Genomic DNA, 18,546 nt, shown 5'->3' with positions numbered 1-18,546 from the left:
CCAGCATTGTAAAGTCGCTCTGCACTTCATAATATTTTAAATTCATCAACCCAACAGGAGTGTAGCAGAGAACTCTCCCTCTCTCGCTCTTACTCTCATCACTGGTGAGCATAGCCTCACATTACGCACACACAAGGACCCAAACGGGACTGCTCATACAGTGGGGCAAATAAGTATGTAGTCAACCACTAATTGTGCATGTTCTCCCACTTGAAAATATTAGAGAGGCCTGTAATTGTCAACATGGATAAACCTCAACCATGAGAGACAGAATGTGGGAAAAAAACCCAGAAAATCACATTGTTTGATTTTTAAATAATTTATTTGCAAATCATGGTGGAAAATAAGTATTTGGTCAGTAACAAATGTTCATCTCAATCCTTTGTTATTTACCCTTTGTTGGCAATAACGGAGGCCAAACGTTTTCTGTAACCCTTCACAAGCTTTTCACACACTGTTGCTGGTATTTTAGCCCATTCCTCCATGCAGATCTCCTCTAGAGCAGTGATGTTTTGGGGCTGTCGTTGGGCAACACGGACTTTCAACTCCCTCGTCTTTTCTATGGGGTTGAGATCTGGAGACCGGCTAGGCCACTCCACAACCTTGAAATGCTTCTTATGAAGCCACTCCTTTGTTGCCCTGGCTGTGTGTTTGGGATCATTGTCAGGCTGAAAGACCCAGCCACGTCTCATCTTCAATGCCCTTGCTGATGGAAGGAGATTTTCACTCAAAATCTCTCGATACATGGCCCCATTCATTCTTTCCTTTACACAGATGAGTCGTCCTGGTCCAGAAAAACAGCCCCAAAGTATGATGTTTCCACCACTATTCTTCACAGTGGGTATGGTGCAATTCGGTATTCTTTTTCCTCCAAACACGAGAACCTGTATTTCAACCAAAATGCTCTATTTTGGTTTCATCTGACCATAATACAGTCTCCCAGTCCTCTTCTGGATCATCCAAATGCTCTTTAGCAAACCGCAGACGGGCCTAAAAATGTACTTTCTTCAACAGGGAGACACGTCTGGCAGTGCAGGATTTGAGTTCCTGGCGGCGCATTGTGTTACTGATAGTAGTAGCCTTTGTTACTGTGGTCCCAGCTCTCTGTAGGTCATTCACTAGGTTCCCTGGTGTGGTTCTGGGAGTTTTGCTCACCGTTCTTGTTATCATTTTGACGCCACGGGGTGAGGAGGGAGTTGAAAGTCCGTGCTGCCCAACGACAGCCCCAAAATATCACTGCTCTAGAGGAAATCTACATGGAGGAATGGGCCAAAATACCAGCAACAGTGTGTGAAAAGCTTGTGAAGAGTTACAAAAAACGTTTGCCCTCTCTTATTGCCAACAAAGGGTACATAACAAAGTATTGAGGTGAACTTTTGGTATTGACCAAATACTTATTTTCCACCATGATTTGCAAATAAATTCTTTAAAAATCAAACAATGTGTTTTTCTTTTTTTTTTCCCACATTCTCTCTCTCATGGTTGAGGTTTACCTATGTTGCCAATTACAGGCCTATCTAATATTTTCAAGAAGGAGAACTTGCACAATTAGTGGTTGACTAAATACTTATTTGCCCCACTGTAGCTGCAGGCAAAAATTGATTCTTTGGCAAGTAATTATTTTGGTAAGTAATTTTTCATTCATTCATTCATTTTCTCAACCGCTTATCTTCACTAATGTCACGGGGGTACCTGATTTATTAATCAATTTAATAGGGCGGCACGGTGGTAGAGTGGTTACCACGTCTGCCTCACAGTTCTAAGATCAAGGGTTCAATCCCGTGCTCTGCCCTTCCTGTGTGGAGATTGCATGTTCTCCCCGTGCATGCGTGGGTTTTCCCCACGTACTTCGGTAGGTTGATCGAACACTCTAAATTGTCATTAGGTATGAGTGTGCGACGGAATGGTTGTTCGTCTCCTTGTGGCCTGCTATTGGCTGGCAACCGATTCAGGGTGTAGCCTGTCTACTGTCTGTAGTTAGCTTGGGTTGGCTCCAGCACCTCCGTGACCCTCATGAAGATAAGCGGATTGGAAAATGAATGAATCAATAATCGATTAGTTGTTGCAGCCTTATAAGACAGGCTATCTTTTGATTTCTCACCTAAAGTTTACGGTCGCGACAAAACATTGTTTTTTTGTTTTGTTTTTTGTTGTTGTTTTTTTTACAAAAAAAGCCCCATTAATTTCCAATGGCAAAAAAATTTAAAAATTCAAACTGTATCTTGTGCGACATTTTTTTATTCGATTCATACTTGAAGGAATCTGACCTTTTAGCCAGATTGCCGGAATCACGCTAGCCAAACCGCTGGACCTGCGCTGGCGCAGCTCCAATGACCCGGGCCGGCGGGACGAAAAGGCCAAACCCCGCGCGTTCACCTTAGTCTTAACCCCTTGAACTGACTCCATTTTGAAAGCTGGAAAAAGGCTTTGAAACACAAGTTGACAATTTATTCAGAGTCGACAGCAGTCATACAGCACAGAGCTCACCATATCACAAGTCAACAAAAGGTTCCCGAGAAAAAAAATGACAATGCTTAGTTAAACATTCAGTATTTTGAAAGCTCACGCAGGGCGGGCCGTGAGCAGGAAGAGAGGTGTGTTTGGGCGTTGTTTAGGATTATTGTCAGTTTGTGTATTGGACTGGAGGATTCGGGAGTTACTCTTGTCAGGGGATTTGGGGTTGTGGATTTTGCCACCTCAGCGTCAAAGGGGCTCTTGGAGTCTTATCAGCCGTGTTATCAGTTGGATATTCGGGCGTTCTCCGGTGTTCCTTGTGTTGGGACAGGGTGTCCCGCCATTTGTTCTGAACTGTCCGGGAGAACTGATTGCGAAAGTTGGTGGTGCAGACGTGGGCTTGTCAGCCACCATTTTAAAATTCATGAAATCAAGGCACACAAAAATTGTAGACAATTTTTGCCAAAAATGTACGGTTCTACCAAAACCTGACAAAAACATCCTTACTCATTTCCAACGGGGGGAAAAAAAAAATAACCCGATATAAGTCATCTCAAAAAGCTCCAAAATCAACAGGGAGTGATCCAAAACGTACCCAAAATTTGCAGGAAGTGATCCAAAATCAACTGGAAGTAACCACTAAGTACCCTATATTTTACAAGGAAGTGACCCAAAATGAACTTATTGCCTGCCATTGACGAGGCTAGAAATCCAATTCATTTAATCTAGGAGGACTGGCTGTAAATGCTCATCTTTCAATGCCTTTGATGGCACTAGACGTCCAATCTCTTTTGACTGGGTTTCCAGTCAAAAGAAATTGACCTGAAAATGCTACAAAATTGAAAGGAAGTGACACATGGAGAGCAAAACATCCCCATGCAGTTTTTTCATAAATGGCATTTTCTTTATTAAATTTTTTTTCAGTTTTTTGAATCACCATAGTCGTCAAATAATGAATTGAGATCTTTTACAAAAAGTTGTTGTCTAACCTTAAACATTGAACCTTCTTAAGATCCACGCGACAGAAACTGAATTCAACTCCCTCCTGCGACTTGAGCACCCGAACCTAGTGCACTACAGGGCACTGAACTCCAGCGAGAAAGAAGACTGCCTTGTAGTGGACCTGCTGGTTGAGCATGTGGCCGGCATCGGCTTGAACCAAAGCCTCCTCACCTGCACCCCCGTCCCTCTGGAAAAGCTCTGCCACTATACAGCCCAGCTGTTGGCTGCACTTGACTACCTGCACTCTAATTCTGTGGTCCATAGACATTTGGGAGCCTCAAGTGTACTGCTGGACTACGAGGGGAATATTCGACTGACTGACTACAGCTTATCCAAAAGATTCTCGGACATTTGCAAAGAGGATATTTTTGAGCAGGCTCATGTACGTTTTTCTGAGGATACGGCAATGCCCACCAAGATGGGCAAAAAGGGCGATGTGTGGAACTTGGGACTGATGCTGCTTGCTCTTAGTCAAGGCAAAGAAGTGAAAGAGTATCCTGTGACGGTGCCGTCAAATCTGCCAGCTGACTTCAAGGACTTCCTCCATAAGTACGTACGGATTCATATTATGAAATTTATTGTAGAAACATAGACTTGTATTGTGGGGCCGATACATAGGGGGCCTGCATTGTTGGTGAGGCAGTCAAAGCTGACCGAGTGGAATCACAGACAGCTTTTTTCGTTGAAAATGCTTAAATTCCCAAATTCTTTATAGATATGGTCGTAAAACAGTCTCGATTCTTGGTTAAAAGCAAAAAAAAAAGAAAAAAAAAGTGCAGTTCGCATTTATTTTGCGTAAATATGTAGAAGTGCAATGCTAGTCTGTTAGTGAATGTAGCTTGCGGCTGCCTTCTGTAAACAGAGCTTTGCCGGTAAAAATTCTTGTGAATAAATGCTTAAATCCCTGAATTCTTTATAGATATGGACGTAAAACAGTCTCGATTCTTGGTTAAATGCAAAAAAACGTGCAGTTGGCATTTATTTTACATAAATATGTCAAAGTGCAATGCTAGTCTGTTAGTGAATGTAGCTAGCGGCTGCCTTCTGGAAACAGAGCTTTTCCCATGAAAATTCTTGTGAATAAATGCCTAAATCCCCTAATTCTTTATAAATATGGACGTAAAACAGTCTCGATTGTTGGTTAAAAGCAAAAAAAAAAAAAACATGCAGTAGGCATTTATTTTAGGTAAATATTAGTCTGTTAGTAAATGTAGCTAGCGGCCACCTTATGTAAAAAGAACTTTTCCGGTAAAAATTCTTGTGAATAAATGCTTAAATCCCCGAATTCTTTATAGATATGGACGTCAAACAGTCTCGATTCTTGGTTAAAAGCAAAAAAAGGGAATAAGCGAATTCGTAAAACGAGTAAATGTTTTAATGGCCAACAAATTATAACAACGCATTATTTTGCACATTAAGATCCAAGAGGCAGAGAAAGACAAGTGGACAAAGGTGTTTATTGGACCGCGCCGTTTATTGACATAAGCTTCGGCAAATCCTTCACAACAAACATAAGTATATCATCGTGAAAATACAACTAAAATGATACTCATATCTCTCAACAGAAGTTCACAAAAAGTAAAGCGCTTCAATCTGTATTAATGAGGCCCTATTCTCACAAGGTTAAGAAACAATGCAAAGAGAACTGGCATTCACAATCGAGACATGCAAAATACGCATTAAACTTAGACTTTGGTAAAACTCTTAACATTTTGGCAACTCGTTTAGCTCAACAAATACACTGGAAGAAATTATATAGTCACAATATACAAACTATGGTTCTGGGAGCCTTCTCAGGAGTCTTGTACGTTGTGAAGACCATACTCAAATGAACATAAGGTACGATGAACCCGGAAACCAAGGCGCCAGTCGAGGTACAAAATGCACTCGTTGGCCTGATCTCTATTTAATTTAAAACTCGCCATTGGCACCTTGTGGTGTATTTGAATCACCTTACATTAGATAGCTAGAGTGACACTGTGTAAGTACGGCATGGAGCCCATGTGACGTTACCTTCTGAGACATAAACAACAATGGCAAGCTATTAGTTTTTTTTTTTTTTTAATTTTAAAAATTTCATTAAAACAAAAACAAGAGGGTTTTAATATCAAATTATTATACAGTAACTCGTACTAACATTTATCTTTTAAGAACACGTCCTTATATCCGTAATACCCTTTAAGGAGACTCTAAGTCAGACATGTCCAAAGTCCGGCCCGGGGGCCGAATGCGGCCTGTGGTCAAATTTCATCTGGCCCCCAGCCTCTGTCATAAAATCAATAACGTCTGGCCTGCACACAGACTTAATAAATTGGTCAGCATTACTGCTACCAGCATATGAAGTACCTTACACACTAAATGCTGCTCCTCATTTACCCACTAAAAGACAGCAGCACTCTAAACAACATTACCCCATGTGACCATTTACTTGCAATTTTCTAAAATGGCGACGATCAACAAAAAAAAAAGAAAATTGCCTGCGATGGCAGACACTTTAAGGAAAGGTGGAAATTGGACTATTTCTTCACTAAAATACGCAACAACTGTTTGCCTCATTTGCAAAGAGGCAGTCGCTGTTTTTAAAAGTTCTATGTGAGGCGATATTACCAAACAAGACATGCTCACATGTACGACAAGATTACAGGGAAGCTATGCAGCGAGAAATTGAAGCAACTTGAAGCTAGTTTAATTTCACAGCAGCAGTATTTCGCTAGAGCCCGAGAGTCGAAAGAAAATACCACAAAGGCTAGTTGCGAGAATGTTAAAATTATCAATTAAAAAAAATAATAAAGCAAATGTGACACACAGAATGGCTTGCTAAAATTTGCTTAAATATATTGTTCTACGTAAAGGACGTCAGCCACGGTCGGCCCCCCCACATTTTTACCACACCAAATCTGGTCCCCTTTGCCAAAAGTTTGGACACCCCTGCTCTAAGCTTTTATACAAATGGGTTTATATCTGTGTTTTTTTTCATAAAACGAAATGAGACAACTTTACTCTTACAATAACTCAAGTGCTGATATGCTTCTCTAAAACATAACAAAAAGAAAAACTTAAGACACTGATTGGCATAATCGCTAAGTAGTAGCGTCTCATTAACAAAGAATACAGACAATACAATTGGCTTCACTTACTCACCTCTGACGGAGGCACACTGGCAGTCAATCTAACTCTCGACACTTTGCAATATTCTTGATTCAGCAACCCGACCTGAGTGTAGCAATGAACGCTCTCTCTCTTGCTCTAATCACTGAGGTTCAGATTCAGAGATTTATTGGTCATTGACGCCAGCTTTCACAAGATGACAGCAGATGCAACGAAATTCCGTTTGATGAGTGAGCGTCAGGCCGCTGCAGACTTTGTTTTGCGCCGCCACTTCTCTCTCTCCTTCAGAAATTGCAGAGCAAGTTACGAGTAGACACACATATATCATACAACATAGCATGGTTATGACACGACGCACAGATCACGTGCAGGGATTTTTTTGTACGAAAAAAAGGAGAAGTAACAGTCATGGCTGGAAGGGGGGGCAATCAGTGATAGGTAGAAAAAGGCGGTGGCTGACTGAAGGGTTGTGTGTGTGTGTGTGAGTGTGTGTATGCGCAAGTGTATCAGTATTTGTACGTATCTGTAGACAAAATAAGAGTCGCAGGGCCCTGCGACCGGCCTTGGGAAGAGATCAAGGGCAAGAGTTAGGGCCATCTGCGCGGCTCTCTCCAGGAGAAGGGAGGGGTGGAGGAAGGGTGTTCGAGAAAGGAAAGGAGAATTATATTCAAATAAAGCCGAATAAGTAATTGAATATGTCCAAATACGTTTGGTCTTCAGTCAAATTCACGCTCCTCTTGGCGTAGGCAAGATCTCGGGCCCCTTAAGTCATTGCCAGTAGTCGCGGTCTGCCTCGACAGTTCAGTCACCTGCTCCGACAGTTCAGTCACCTGGCGCAAGGTAGCATCCACTTTTCTTCATCCTTCCTCAGACCGAACCGTGAGTCCACGGAGCCAGTTCTCGATCCCAGCCTCATCGCGATCTTCCAATGCCTTGAATTGCACCGTTTGATCCGTGGTCAATTTGTTGATTTCTTTGAAAGCTGCCGTCTTGGAAACTTTCCTGTAGAGCAAGGCACCTCCTAAGCCAAGCAGAAGGAACCCCACAACCGTCACGCCAAACAGCCAAATATCCTTGATACAGTATCTTCCACGGACTGGACAGTAAGGCTTCCAGTGATCCCATGAGTCTGTCACACAACCAGTGGCAAAGGTCCCGTCCGGGCAGGACGGCTCTCCTAGTGCACAATGTCTTGTTGAAAAAAATTGTGTCATTTGCACTGAGAGACAAACTAATCAGATGCATTTTCTTATGAGAGACCTGCACAGATGTTCCACAGAGGAAATACAAAAAAAGCAGACACAATAGACTAGACAGAGATAGCAGCAAGCAGCAGCAGGGAGGAAACACGTCCGCCCCCGTCGAAGACAGGAAGAAGAAGCACTGGTGTGCGTGCGCTGCCTCACGTTACACACAAACAAGAAACCAAACGGGACTGCTCATTGCTGCCGTCAAAAATCGACTATCAAATTCCGTGGCAATTGGCAACTACTGTATCAACAACTTTAATTGATTTAATCGATTAGTTTTTGCAGCCTTACCAATCATCCTTTTTCTGTGAATTCGAGTGCATCACTAATAGATGTCCAATCCATTTGAAGTGGGAGGGGTTACAGCGAATGAGCATTTCTTCCCACTTCAAATGGATTGGACGTCTAACGTCCTCAATGGTAGATAATGAGTTAAGCAGTCTCTGACTAATCCTTGATAGCAGTTACTTTACATTCAAATGAGTATGCAGTAATTTAGTCATGAAAATGAAAAATAGTATACATTTTTTTAAAAACATGACATCGATTGAGTTGGCATCGGCTTCTACAAAACTGTATTGGGAACCAAAAAATGGTATCTCTGCAACACTTACCAATACTATCAAGACGCAGTTCAATGATAATAACCGATGCACAACACGGCTTCTCAGGTGTGTCTGCCTAAATGATGTTGATCGATGGACGACCCAGCAACTCTTGGACCACAACTTCCTGAAGCCTCCATCACCTCGAAACCAGCTTCATTTCCACGAGAGCAGCCCAGAAGGTAAATATAAGGATTTTTAGTTGCCTCCTAGGTAAACTTTCATCATATTTGTGGATGAATTTTCTAGTAAAAAGCGTAAACACTTTTGGTAGTACAGTAATCCCTCGTTTTTTTGCGGTTAATGGGGACCAGAACCCGCCGCCATAAGTGAAAAACCGCAAAGTAGCATACCCCCTTCCACCCCCAAAAAAAACAAAATCCCAAAGTATGATTTAAAAAAAATGTATATATATTATTTGGTATATGTTTTTTAAGCACTTCCAATGTTAATAATTAGGATAGGTTTTAAACATGTTACTGTCCCACCAAATTATTTTTAAACAAGATTAAAGTAGTAGAAAAATGTTTGGCTTTATTAAATGCTTCATTGAGTCAGTCTACTCTGCTCACTTACACACAATGACATGCAACAGCGACTGTTTAACAAGTTAAACGATGATTGACGCCTGCGGTGCTTTTGAAGTCCGTGGCTCTGGCAAGATCAAACACAAACATCTGTCAATCCTTGTTAACTTTAATAAAAAACTCCAGTGCATGTGCACTGCCTGACGAACAAAGAGCAGGCAGAGGGAGGGAGCGAGAGTGAGACCACGCGATCGGCTCGGGACAGCTCATCTGTATATGGCAGAAAACACTCGGGTGACTTGAAGTTCCGCTCTGAGAGGCCAAATTTTGAAATTGTCTTGTATGCATGTGTGATACATCATTGGAAAGCTTAAAATCTCAATTTTCTGGGGGAAGAAAATTTTGAGCAGTATGGCATTTAAAAAAAAAAAAAACCCGAAACCTAACTCGAGGTGAGAGCATGAGAGAGATGTAGACTTCATAATGATATTGACAGGACACGGGGCGCGGGCAGATTTATAATGGGCCTGCATTGTTGGCATGGCCATCAAAGCTGGCTGAGTGGAATCGCAGACTAAGAGCTTTTTTCATTGAAAATTTTTGTGAACAAATGCTTAAATCTCTGAATTCCTTATAGATATGGACGTAAAACAGTCCCGATTTTAGGTTAAAAGCAAAAAAAAACGTGCAGTTAGCATTTATTTTACGTAAATATGTCAAAGTACAATGCTAGTCTGTTCGTAAATGTAGCTAGCGGCTGCCTTATGTGAAAAGAGCTTTTCCGGTGAAAAATCTTGTGAATAAATGCTTAAATCCTTGAATTCTTTGTAAATTTAGATTAGGCCTGTTACGATAACAAATTTTAGTGTGTGATAATTTATTTAATAAATTATTGCGATATGCGATATTATTGCACCCCCCCCAATTAGAAAAAAAAATTACAATAACACTGTGAGAATACAGTATATATTAATAGATCATGTACACCCATTTAAATGCAATAAATGTTTACTCTTAAATTCAAAAATACTTTTTAGGAAAAGACAACAATATTACTACTGCACAGAAACAAAGAAGAAATAAAATGTGTTTTTTAAGAAAAATAAAATTCCTCTTAATAATTTAAGCATCTAGGCAAATGAAAACGTTTCCCCTCATAGCTTCTGCTATGGCGTTTAATGTGTAATACAGTGGTACCTCTACATACGGAGTTAATTCGTTCAGGGAGCTTGTTTGTAAGTCGAAATGGTCTTATGTCAAGCAGTATTTTCCCATAAGAATACATTATAATTCCAATAATTCGCTCCACAGCCCAAAAACCCACACTACATCCTAAATAAATACTGCTGTTACAATTGCAAATAGCAATTACAAAAAGCAAAACAAATAAAATATGAATAAAAATCAGAATAACAATAATATAATAATAGCAATAATAACAATAATACAGTACAGTACCTGTAATTATGTGACGAATCGGCTTCTAATGTGGCAGACTTTTTTTTTAGTGTACCTGAACGCACCGCGTAATGTGGCGGACTTTTTTTAGTGTACCTGAACGCACCGCGGGGCTGACGGTGAGCAGGAGAGCGCTATTTTACTTTCTGTTTTGATCCTGGCGTCAACAGCAGTGGACACTCGGCGAGTTGATGGAATAAATGATTTGAAACCTGACGAAGCTGGCGATTTCTTAGGCGATGTTACCACAATAAGAACTGTCACCTTAACTTATAAAGACTGGCGAACGGAGGGGGACCGCCGGCCGATATCGGCATTCTACGACCCAGTTCATGGATGCACACTTATAGTTTGCTATCATTAACGTCTTCATTTCAATGGTAAGCGTCACCTTTTCTTTTTTTTTTTTCTCCACCTCCACCTGCACTAAACTTAAACTGCACTAAACTAAAAACAGAACTAAAATGCATTTTGCGTAGTTGGTAACAAGGAAGCCGAACTTTTAAAAGCACGTCAGCAGCACGCGCGCACGCAGGTGCACGCGAGGCGATAAATCGCAGCGGAAAAATTATCGCCTTCATTTTTATTTACCGTGCGATAAATGGAATTATTGCATATTGCGACAGGCTTAATTTAGATGTAAATATGTCAAAGTACAATGCTAGTCTGTTAGTGAATGTAGCTAGCGGCCGCTTTATGTAAACAGAGCTTTACCAGTGAAAATTCTTGTGAATAAATGCTTAAATCCTCAAATTCTTTATAGATATGGACGTAAAACATTCTCGATTCTTGGTTAAAAGCAAAAAAAAAAGACGTGCAGTTAGCATTTATTTTACGTAAATTAGGGCTGTCAAAATTATCGGGTTAACGCGCGTTAACTAATTTTTTTAGTTAATCACGTTAAAATATTTGACGCAATTAACGCACATGTCCCGCTCAGAAAGTATTCTGCCTTTTGTTAAGTTTTACAGCAAGGCTTTTTTTGCTGTCCAACAGCGAACTCTTGTGGTCGCTTTGCGACATGGTTTATTATTTTCTTGCCAGTTCATTATGGCTGCACGACGTCTCGGGCTGATAATGTTGTGCTTATATGATCCTTGGACAAGATTTGTCGGTAAGTATGGTTGTTGTAAAGAATGTACATATTATGTTAGTAAGCGAAATGTTATATTTTTTGTAGAGCTGTCCCGACTAGTCGACATAGTCGATGTCATCGATGACGTAAATCCGTCGACGAGGACAACATCCCGTCGACGGTTAATGAAGGGTTAAAAAATATATGCGTGGAAAGTTAGAATGTCGGATGCTCTGTTTGCAAGCGGGGAAAGCGGCACAAAGCCAAAAAAGCGCACCAGAGTGTCCAAAACATTGACTTATTTCAAAGAAACAAAGGAGAGTTACACTCTTCTGTCCTGTCTCTTCAATGCCAAGCTCGGCTGCACGTCGGCCGTGAATAAACACTTCAAGCGCCTTCACGCAGTTGGTAATTTTTTTTTTTTGTACACCAGAGGGTGCTGTCGCCTTACTAAATAATAATGTTTCATTGACAATGGGCCTATAAGTGCTATTAGTATTGTTCTTAATGCTAATTGAAAGGTTTATTTTATGGTATAGAAAATTATATAAGATTAAAAGGTCATAAATATATACAGTATATACAGTGATTGCACTCAAGGGAGAGATTGTCAATGATAAGGTAATAAATTAAGGTAAAGGCAATTCATATAGGCAATTCATTGATATATAAATAAGGTTTAAAAGGAAAAAGGTGAAAAGTTTTTGTTAATTTCTAATTGTGTTGCTTTATTTGTGTGCACCGTAGCTCTTACAGTGTGTTTACATCAAGGATGGAATAAAAGTTGTAAACCATCAGTTTAAGAGACCATCTTTTCAATCGGGATGTTACACTAGTTAATTCTATCAGCATTTGAACTCATAGTTTATTTGTGATTTATTATTGTTATTTACGTGTTTATTTGTACTTTAATAAATAATTTGAGTGTTCCAATATGTTTTTTGTGAATTGATAAGCGTCAACAAAAATTTCATTGCTAAATTAGTAAAAAAAAAAAAAAAAAAAAAAAAATTATTAGATTAGTCGACTAATCGTAAAAATAGTCGGCTGACTAATCGGGAGAAAATTAGTCGTTTGGGACAGCCCTAATTTTTTGTATGAGACGCTTTTTGTTTATGTTTAGTGAACCTGTATAGCGTGCTAAGCTAACGTTGTTGCTAATGCAATGCTTGTGTACTTTTATTTTGTAGTTTTACGACTGTCTAAAGAGGACAATGGTTTGAGGCCATTTTATTAATAAATCAGATGAAAAAGGAAGAAGTCAAATTATTAAAGCGCCGTTCACTAGCTGTCTAGCTTTGGAAAAAGTAGACGCTTCGGAGTGAGGACAGCATAGACAGATTTAAATGACAGTAGAGTGAAATGCCCACTACAGTCCTTATGTATCGTATGTTGAATGTATATATCCATCTTGTGTTTTATCTTTCCATTCCAACCATTTATTTTACAGAATATATATATAATTTACAGAAAAATATGGCATATTTTATAGATGGTTTGAATTGCGATTAATTGCGAGTAATTACGATTAATTAATTTTTAAGCTGTAATTAACTCGATTAAAAATTTTAATCGTTTGACAGCCCTAACGTAAATATGTCGAAGTACGATGCTATTCTGTCAGTCAGTGTGGTGGCTGCCCAATGTAAACGGAGCTTTTCCAGTGAAAATTCTCGTGAGTAAATGCTTTCGTACTTTTTCAACATAAATCTGGCATTAGATCGTTGCATGTTTCGCCGCGACTGACTACGAATAACTGAAGCAGATTGTAGGATGCCCCCTACTTGAAGACGTGGCGCAGTGAAGGTGGAATCTGACCTGTCATTATCATTATGAAGTCTAGAAGAGAGCATAATTAAACACACCATGATTTTAACTAGTGTTGCACCTATACCATTTTTTGGCCCCGATACCTATATCTGGCTGTGCAGTATCGGCCGATACCGGTACCATAACGATACCACCCCGTTTATATATATATATATATATATATATACATATATATATATATATATATATATTTTTTTTTTTTTCCCCAAAGAGCTACATAATTGGATGTGAAATCATTCTATCAAGGCTTTGTCAGGCTGTTGCTTACCTTTGCAAAATAGGAAAAAGACTAGTACAAAGTGAAGTCTACTAAACCCTAGTAGACAATAGTTGAATAAACCTTTGGCTCTCAAAGCCAAAATAGTGCTACATTTGTGAAATTAATAAAACATGTATAATGCTAGCCCAACAGTAAGAAAGTAAAAATACATTCATAATAATAAACTCTGAATGAACTGAATAAACTTTTTTAAACCTCTCAAAGGCCAAACAGTGCAACTTTCATGAAATTATTGTCACATTCTGCTGCAGGTTAGACTGTGTTTTGTTGCTGGGCTGGTCGTGGGGGCGTTCCTGACGTCGCACCTGAATCCAATGCAGGCTCATCAGTGCAGCATTTAAAGGGGGAGTTCAGAATTTTTGACATCAGGCTTAATCTTTGAGTTGGGGGGGGGGCTTTAATTGGTCAGGGGAGTTGATTTCAAAATATTCCGTATCGTTTATTAGTCTTCTATTATTTTTCAGGGCTCCGGAGTGGCTATGCTAATGCAAGTCAATATGGCCAATTAGCATACTAATAAAAAAAAAAAAACATGCACGCAGGAGAATCATCGATGACGCATGCAATCAATAGTGTTGGCTATGTTTTCAGGATAAAGTTATTAAAACTTACCATTGCACGTCAATAACTGCAGTAAGAACAGCAACATTAGTAACTCAGTTGCTTTGCAGAGAAGAGAGCAAGCTGGGCGGAGGGATATCACATTGGTCTTTTCACCGCTTTTTTTTTTGTTTGTTTTTGTGGCAACGAAGCGACTTCCCGCCCCCAAAATGCAGGGAAGAATTGGAGCTGAACAGTTCTCAGGAACTCAATAAATCGTTGCAAGTGAACACCAAGACTTTTTACCACTTCTCAACAAAGGTGTTCTTGAAACTTTTTTCTTCGTAGACAAGACCAACTGGAAAAAAAGCGGGCAGCTATCAATGAGGTAAGTGGATTCCTGCATGCTTTATTTTGCCTCTGGGCGAATATTCGTATACTCTTAAGCAAAGTTCTATTCTACTTCAGGAAAGCAGCTATATCATTTCAACAGTAATGCATTGTGAGCGTAAAAGCATGTCAAAATAAAAAGCTTTAGCAGTATGGCAATTATTTACAAGAATGTGCCTAAATCATCACGCAATATGTCAGAAATGAAAAACATTGTAAAACTCTAACATAGGCAAATGTGTTGATAATAACTTATTTATTTATTTCATGTATTTCAATTGCCGGTGATGGTCACCTTAGAGCACTTCATTTAAAAACTTGAAGTTACGTAATTTGAGGACTATAAGCTGCTACTTTTCCGCCCTCATTTTGAATCCTGCTGCATATAGTAGAGTGCTGCTTATTTGTTGGAAATATTGAACATGTGTCCAAGCTGGAGTTCTGTAACTCTTTTTAAATAATAATTATACTTTTGATCTATTACATGATGATTTTGGCACTTTGTTTTTTAATCACCCTGTATTGTGGTTTTCTTGTTTTAGGCAACTCCGATTGGTGGCATATAGGGTTGTTCTTGAGTGGGCGTTGAAAGGCAAACATCTGGGAAGAGGCCAGCGACGTGTTCTTCCATTGTGTGTCGTCTCCTGTATCTGTGACTAGTGCACTTCTGTCAGTGGGAACTACAATGGTTTTAGGGAAACTGAAGATGCTCTGCAGTTGTTCTAAGTACAACTCCTACATACCCAGAAACTTTTGATCTTTTAAACCTTCACATTTCACAAATAAGACAATGTGTTTTTTTTAATTATAGTACATTCAAAAATATCTATTAAAAAAAAGGAAAATGTCAGCCTACTTATTTTTTAAATCTACTGACATGTAAAAGAACTTTTTCTTTATCAGGCCTTTTGATGCATGCGATGCTTTGGGGAATTGTAGTTGGAGGCTTGAAATAAAAATCTGGATCAGCAAACTTCACTGATGAATCCTGCAGTCTTTCCAGGACATGCGATTCTGTCAGAATGTCTGCGTTGTTGGCTCGTAACTCCTCCAGGCAACCCATCTTTTTGTTTGCTTTGGAAACTCCAAGCTGTAATCTCAAAGTCCCTAATAGAGTAAATTTGATTGAAATATGTTCACATAAGAAGGGTAGAGTGCAATTGTTAATGGGACAAATGTTGATAGAGCCTACCATCAGCATTCCTCGCTTGCTGGCGCCCTTGCCTTCATGGAGTTGAAAACAAAGTGGAGCCTCTTCTGGGTGTACCTTCAGCATCTCCAGGTCGCCTAGAGATCACAGTAAAAAGTAGCTTGTTGGATTTGTCATGATAATATGCCTGTGTTGTAGACACAATCGCACCACGGAATAAGGTAAACCCTAATATCTAAAAAATTTATCCAGGATTGTCATGCTTAGCAAAAAAGTTTTAGAATTTATTGATTTTTTAAAATCGTATTTAGGAGCGTTGTTCAACTCTTTCCCGAAAACCAACTCGGAGATTACTTCTTAGTTTATTCCTTTATTTATTAAAAGCTAGGTAGGCGTCACTTATCTAAGGACATAGAAACGTAACATCACTCAGCGTACGCTCAAAAGTTTTCTTCTCAATTTTTCATGAAAGTGATAAAGTATTCCAGTATCCCCCAATTCACTCACAATCCGTACTACAAATAACCCTTCAATAACAGATTGCGTGAGATGTCTGGGGCGAATAGTGAAGGATAAAAAGATATTGTATGATTGACATATTACTTATTTACATACTACCGACTACTAGTCCCAATGAGGAAGAGTCAGAGTACGTGTCTGTGTGTGGGATTGTGCAAAAAACGGTGGTTGCTCACGCACTTAACCTACGAACCATTCGTAAACCGAATCCCAACTCAAAGTGGAATGATTTACTGCATTCGGGATGGTGATCTGGAAGTACTATTCCCCTTGTGTGTGCTAGTGAACACAACTCCATTCAAAATAAATACGGGAGTCGGGAGGTAGCGTCCGAGCTCCAGGTGCTTTATTGTGCTGCACTCTCGCATCCAAAAACGAATCAGTGTGAAAAGACTATGCCTTCGAAGGTGCAAAAAACACAACCAGCGCTCACCAAACGACAGACTGACGAAAATACTACAAAAATGGCCGCCGCAGTACTTCCTTCCTGTCAAACGGCTGTTAAAATAATAGCACGAAGGAAAAATGCACTTTGTGAGATATTGGACAGTACATTGACCATTGTTTCCAATTTAAAAACGCGAACCATAAATGTGCATGGTGTTAGTTACAAGCCCCACTAACGCGAACTGCGATATTGAGGTGTGCATGCGATATACTTTCATATATGAAAATATTGTTATTACCTGTTAATCAGAAGCTCTTGAAGACATTTGGACAGTCGAAGGCACAGCGTTTGGTTTCAGGAGATGATACCGATGAAAATGCGCGCTGCAAATACTCCAAAGCAGTACTTTTTCCACCGGTGTGTGTATATGTCATATCCAGCTGAGTAACCCCTTTTTATATAGTTCCTCGTTCTTCACAGGCAAGCGGTGGAAACTTTCCTTTGTCCATTTCTTCTGTATGTTTCCACAGCTTCTAAAAGCACATTTCACCTTGTTGACGTCCTTCCGTGAACACTCTGCATAGCAGACCGAGGTGAAGACGAGTGGCCATAGCACTCCTCTATTGTGGTGCCATTACGCATATGGAAAAAATAGTCTCGCAGAATTAAATGAATTACGGCAATTTGGTGAGACATTGTTTTGGCTGCAGGGGGTTTTTGAACATCGAGCTGCGTTTTGAATTTATTTGACTATGTTAGATCTGTGAATATTGGTTTTTATTAGCATGCTAATTGGCCATGTTGATTTGCATTAGCATAATCACTGAGGAGCCCTGAAAATAATAAAAGACTAACAAATGATACGGAATTTTTTTTTCAATCAACTCCATTGACGAATTAACCCCCCCCAACTCGAACATTAAGCCTGATGTCAAAAATTCTGAACTTACACTTTAAGCATGGGTGGTCTCAAAGATATTTACCTTGCTGATCGCCATTTGACATCTCGCACTAGAGTCTCGCTACATTAGCTTGTTACACCCCTGCATTGGGTTTTTTTCTGTTAGTGTGCTGCTCTCTTTTGTACCTCTACCATGTGCAGGTATTTGAGTGTTTTTATTTTGGCTTTTTGGCTCGCTGTTTATCGTCTTAGTTAACCTTCGAGTTTGTAGTATTGAGCTCCGTCGACCTGCTGTCACGGGGTCCTTTTGTTATTCCCTCTATCCCGCGATCGCGTGTTATTTTTTTGTTTGCAATCATTAAACCCTTGTACGTATCCCCTGCTTGTTATCTGCTTTGAGTTCCAACTTTGTTTCCGCATTTGCGGACGCTAACAATTATAAGTAATAATAATTGACCACAGCATCCCGTCTCTCTATTAGCCTCCTTTTTTTCGGGAGGGGGGAGTCCCTTATTTCTATTTCTGAAAGGTGGCAACCCTACTTTGGAAACACTTCCCAAATTACTGCGGCATTTCTTTCAGTAAAACACAATAAAAGTAAAATAGACGTAGTGAACTGACCAGAGATTGTTGCTCCGATCCAGCGCCCTTCCTCTGGATAGCAGTCCTGCTCTTGCAGGCTCAAGCTCGTTGTGTTTGTTCACATTTCGTCTTCAAATGTTTTATCAGGTTCGAAGTATTGAAATTGGCCGATTTAACTCCACATCTGGAAACTTTCAGGCCGCAAATCTTGCATGCAGCCATTGATTTTAATCGACGGGATTTCTATTTTGAAATACTTCCCGACCGCCGCCATTTCTCCTGGTTTGGTTTTCCTCCATATGAAAAAGCGGCCTTGTCATTGGTTAGGAGTGGCTATTGGCCCGCTCTCATTGGTCTGGAGCAAGCCAATAGCAATAGCTGCTTGGTGTTCCCGTGTCATCACACAACACAGAGACGGAGTGTAGTGAGCGCCAGGAGGAAAAAAAGGCTGCGGTCAAATGTTATAATAATGGACAGGTAAATGGTA

The 18,546-nt window shown here is 39.9% G+C and overlaps 1 protein-coding gene and 1 long non-coding RNA gene across 2 annotated transcripts in view; one reads left to right on the top strand and one right to left on the bottom strand.

Moving 5' to 3' along the window:
- eif2ak4 (eukaryotic translation initiation factor 2 alpha kinase 4) overlaps positions 1–18,546 on the top strand; it is a 119,692-nt gene that overhangs the window by 13,666 nt on the left and 87,480 nt on the right. Inside the window, exons 9-10 of the mRNA XM_057858810.1 lie at positions 3,467–4,005; positions 8,486–8,601. Of these exons, the coding sequence (XP_057714793.1) occupies positions 3,467–4,005; positions 8,486–8,601 (655 nt within the window). The remainder of the gene's footprint in view (positions 1–3,466; positions 4,006–8,485; positions 8,602–18,546) is intronic.
- LOC130930743 (uncharacterized) lies at positions 14,509–17,193 on the bottom strand. Its single transcript, XR_009067104.1, has 3 exons — positions 16,875–17,193; positions 15,712–15,806; positions 14,509–15,626 (listed from the first exon to the last, which is right to left on the bottom strand). It is a non-coding gene; the product is annotated as an uncharacterized LOC130930743 (long non-coding RNA).

The sequence above is a fragment of the Corythoichthys intestinalis genome, chromosome 15 (genome assembly GCF_030265065.1).
Source record: "Corythoichthys intestinalis isolate RoL2023-P3 chromosome 15, ASM3026506v1, whole genome shotgun sequence".
NCBI classification, from domain to species: Eukaryota; Metazoa; Chordata; class Actinopteri; order Syngnathiformes; family Syngnathidae; genus Corythoichthys; species Corythoichthys intestinalis.
This window is presented reverse-complemented; position numbering and strand designations above follow the sequence as displayed.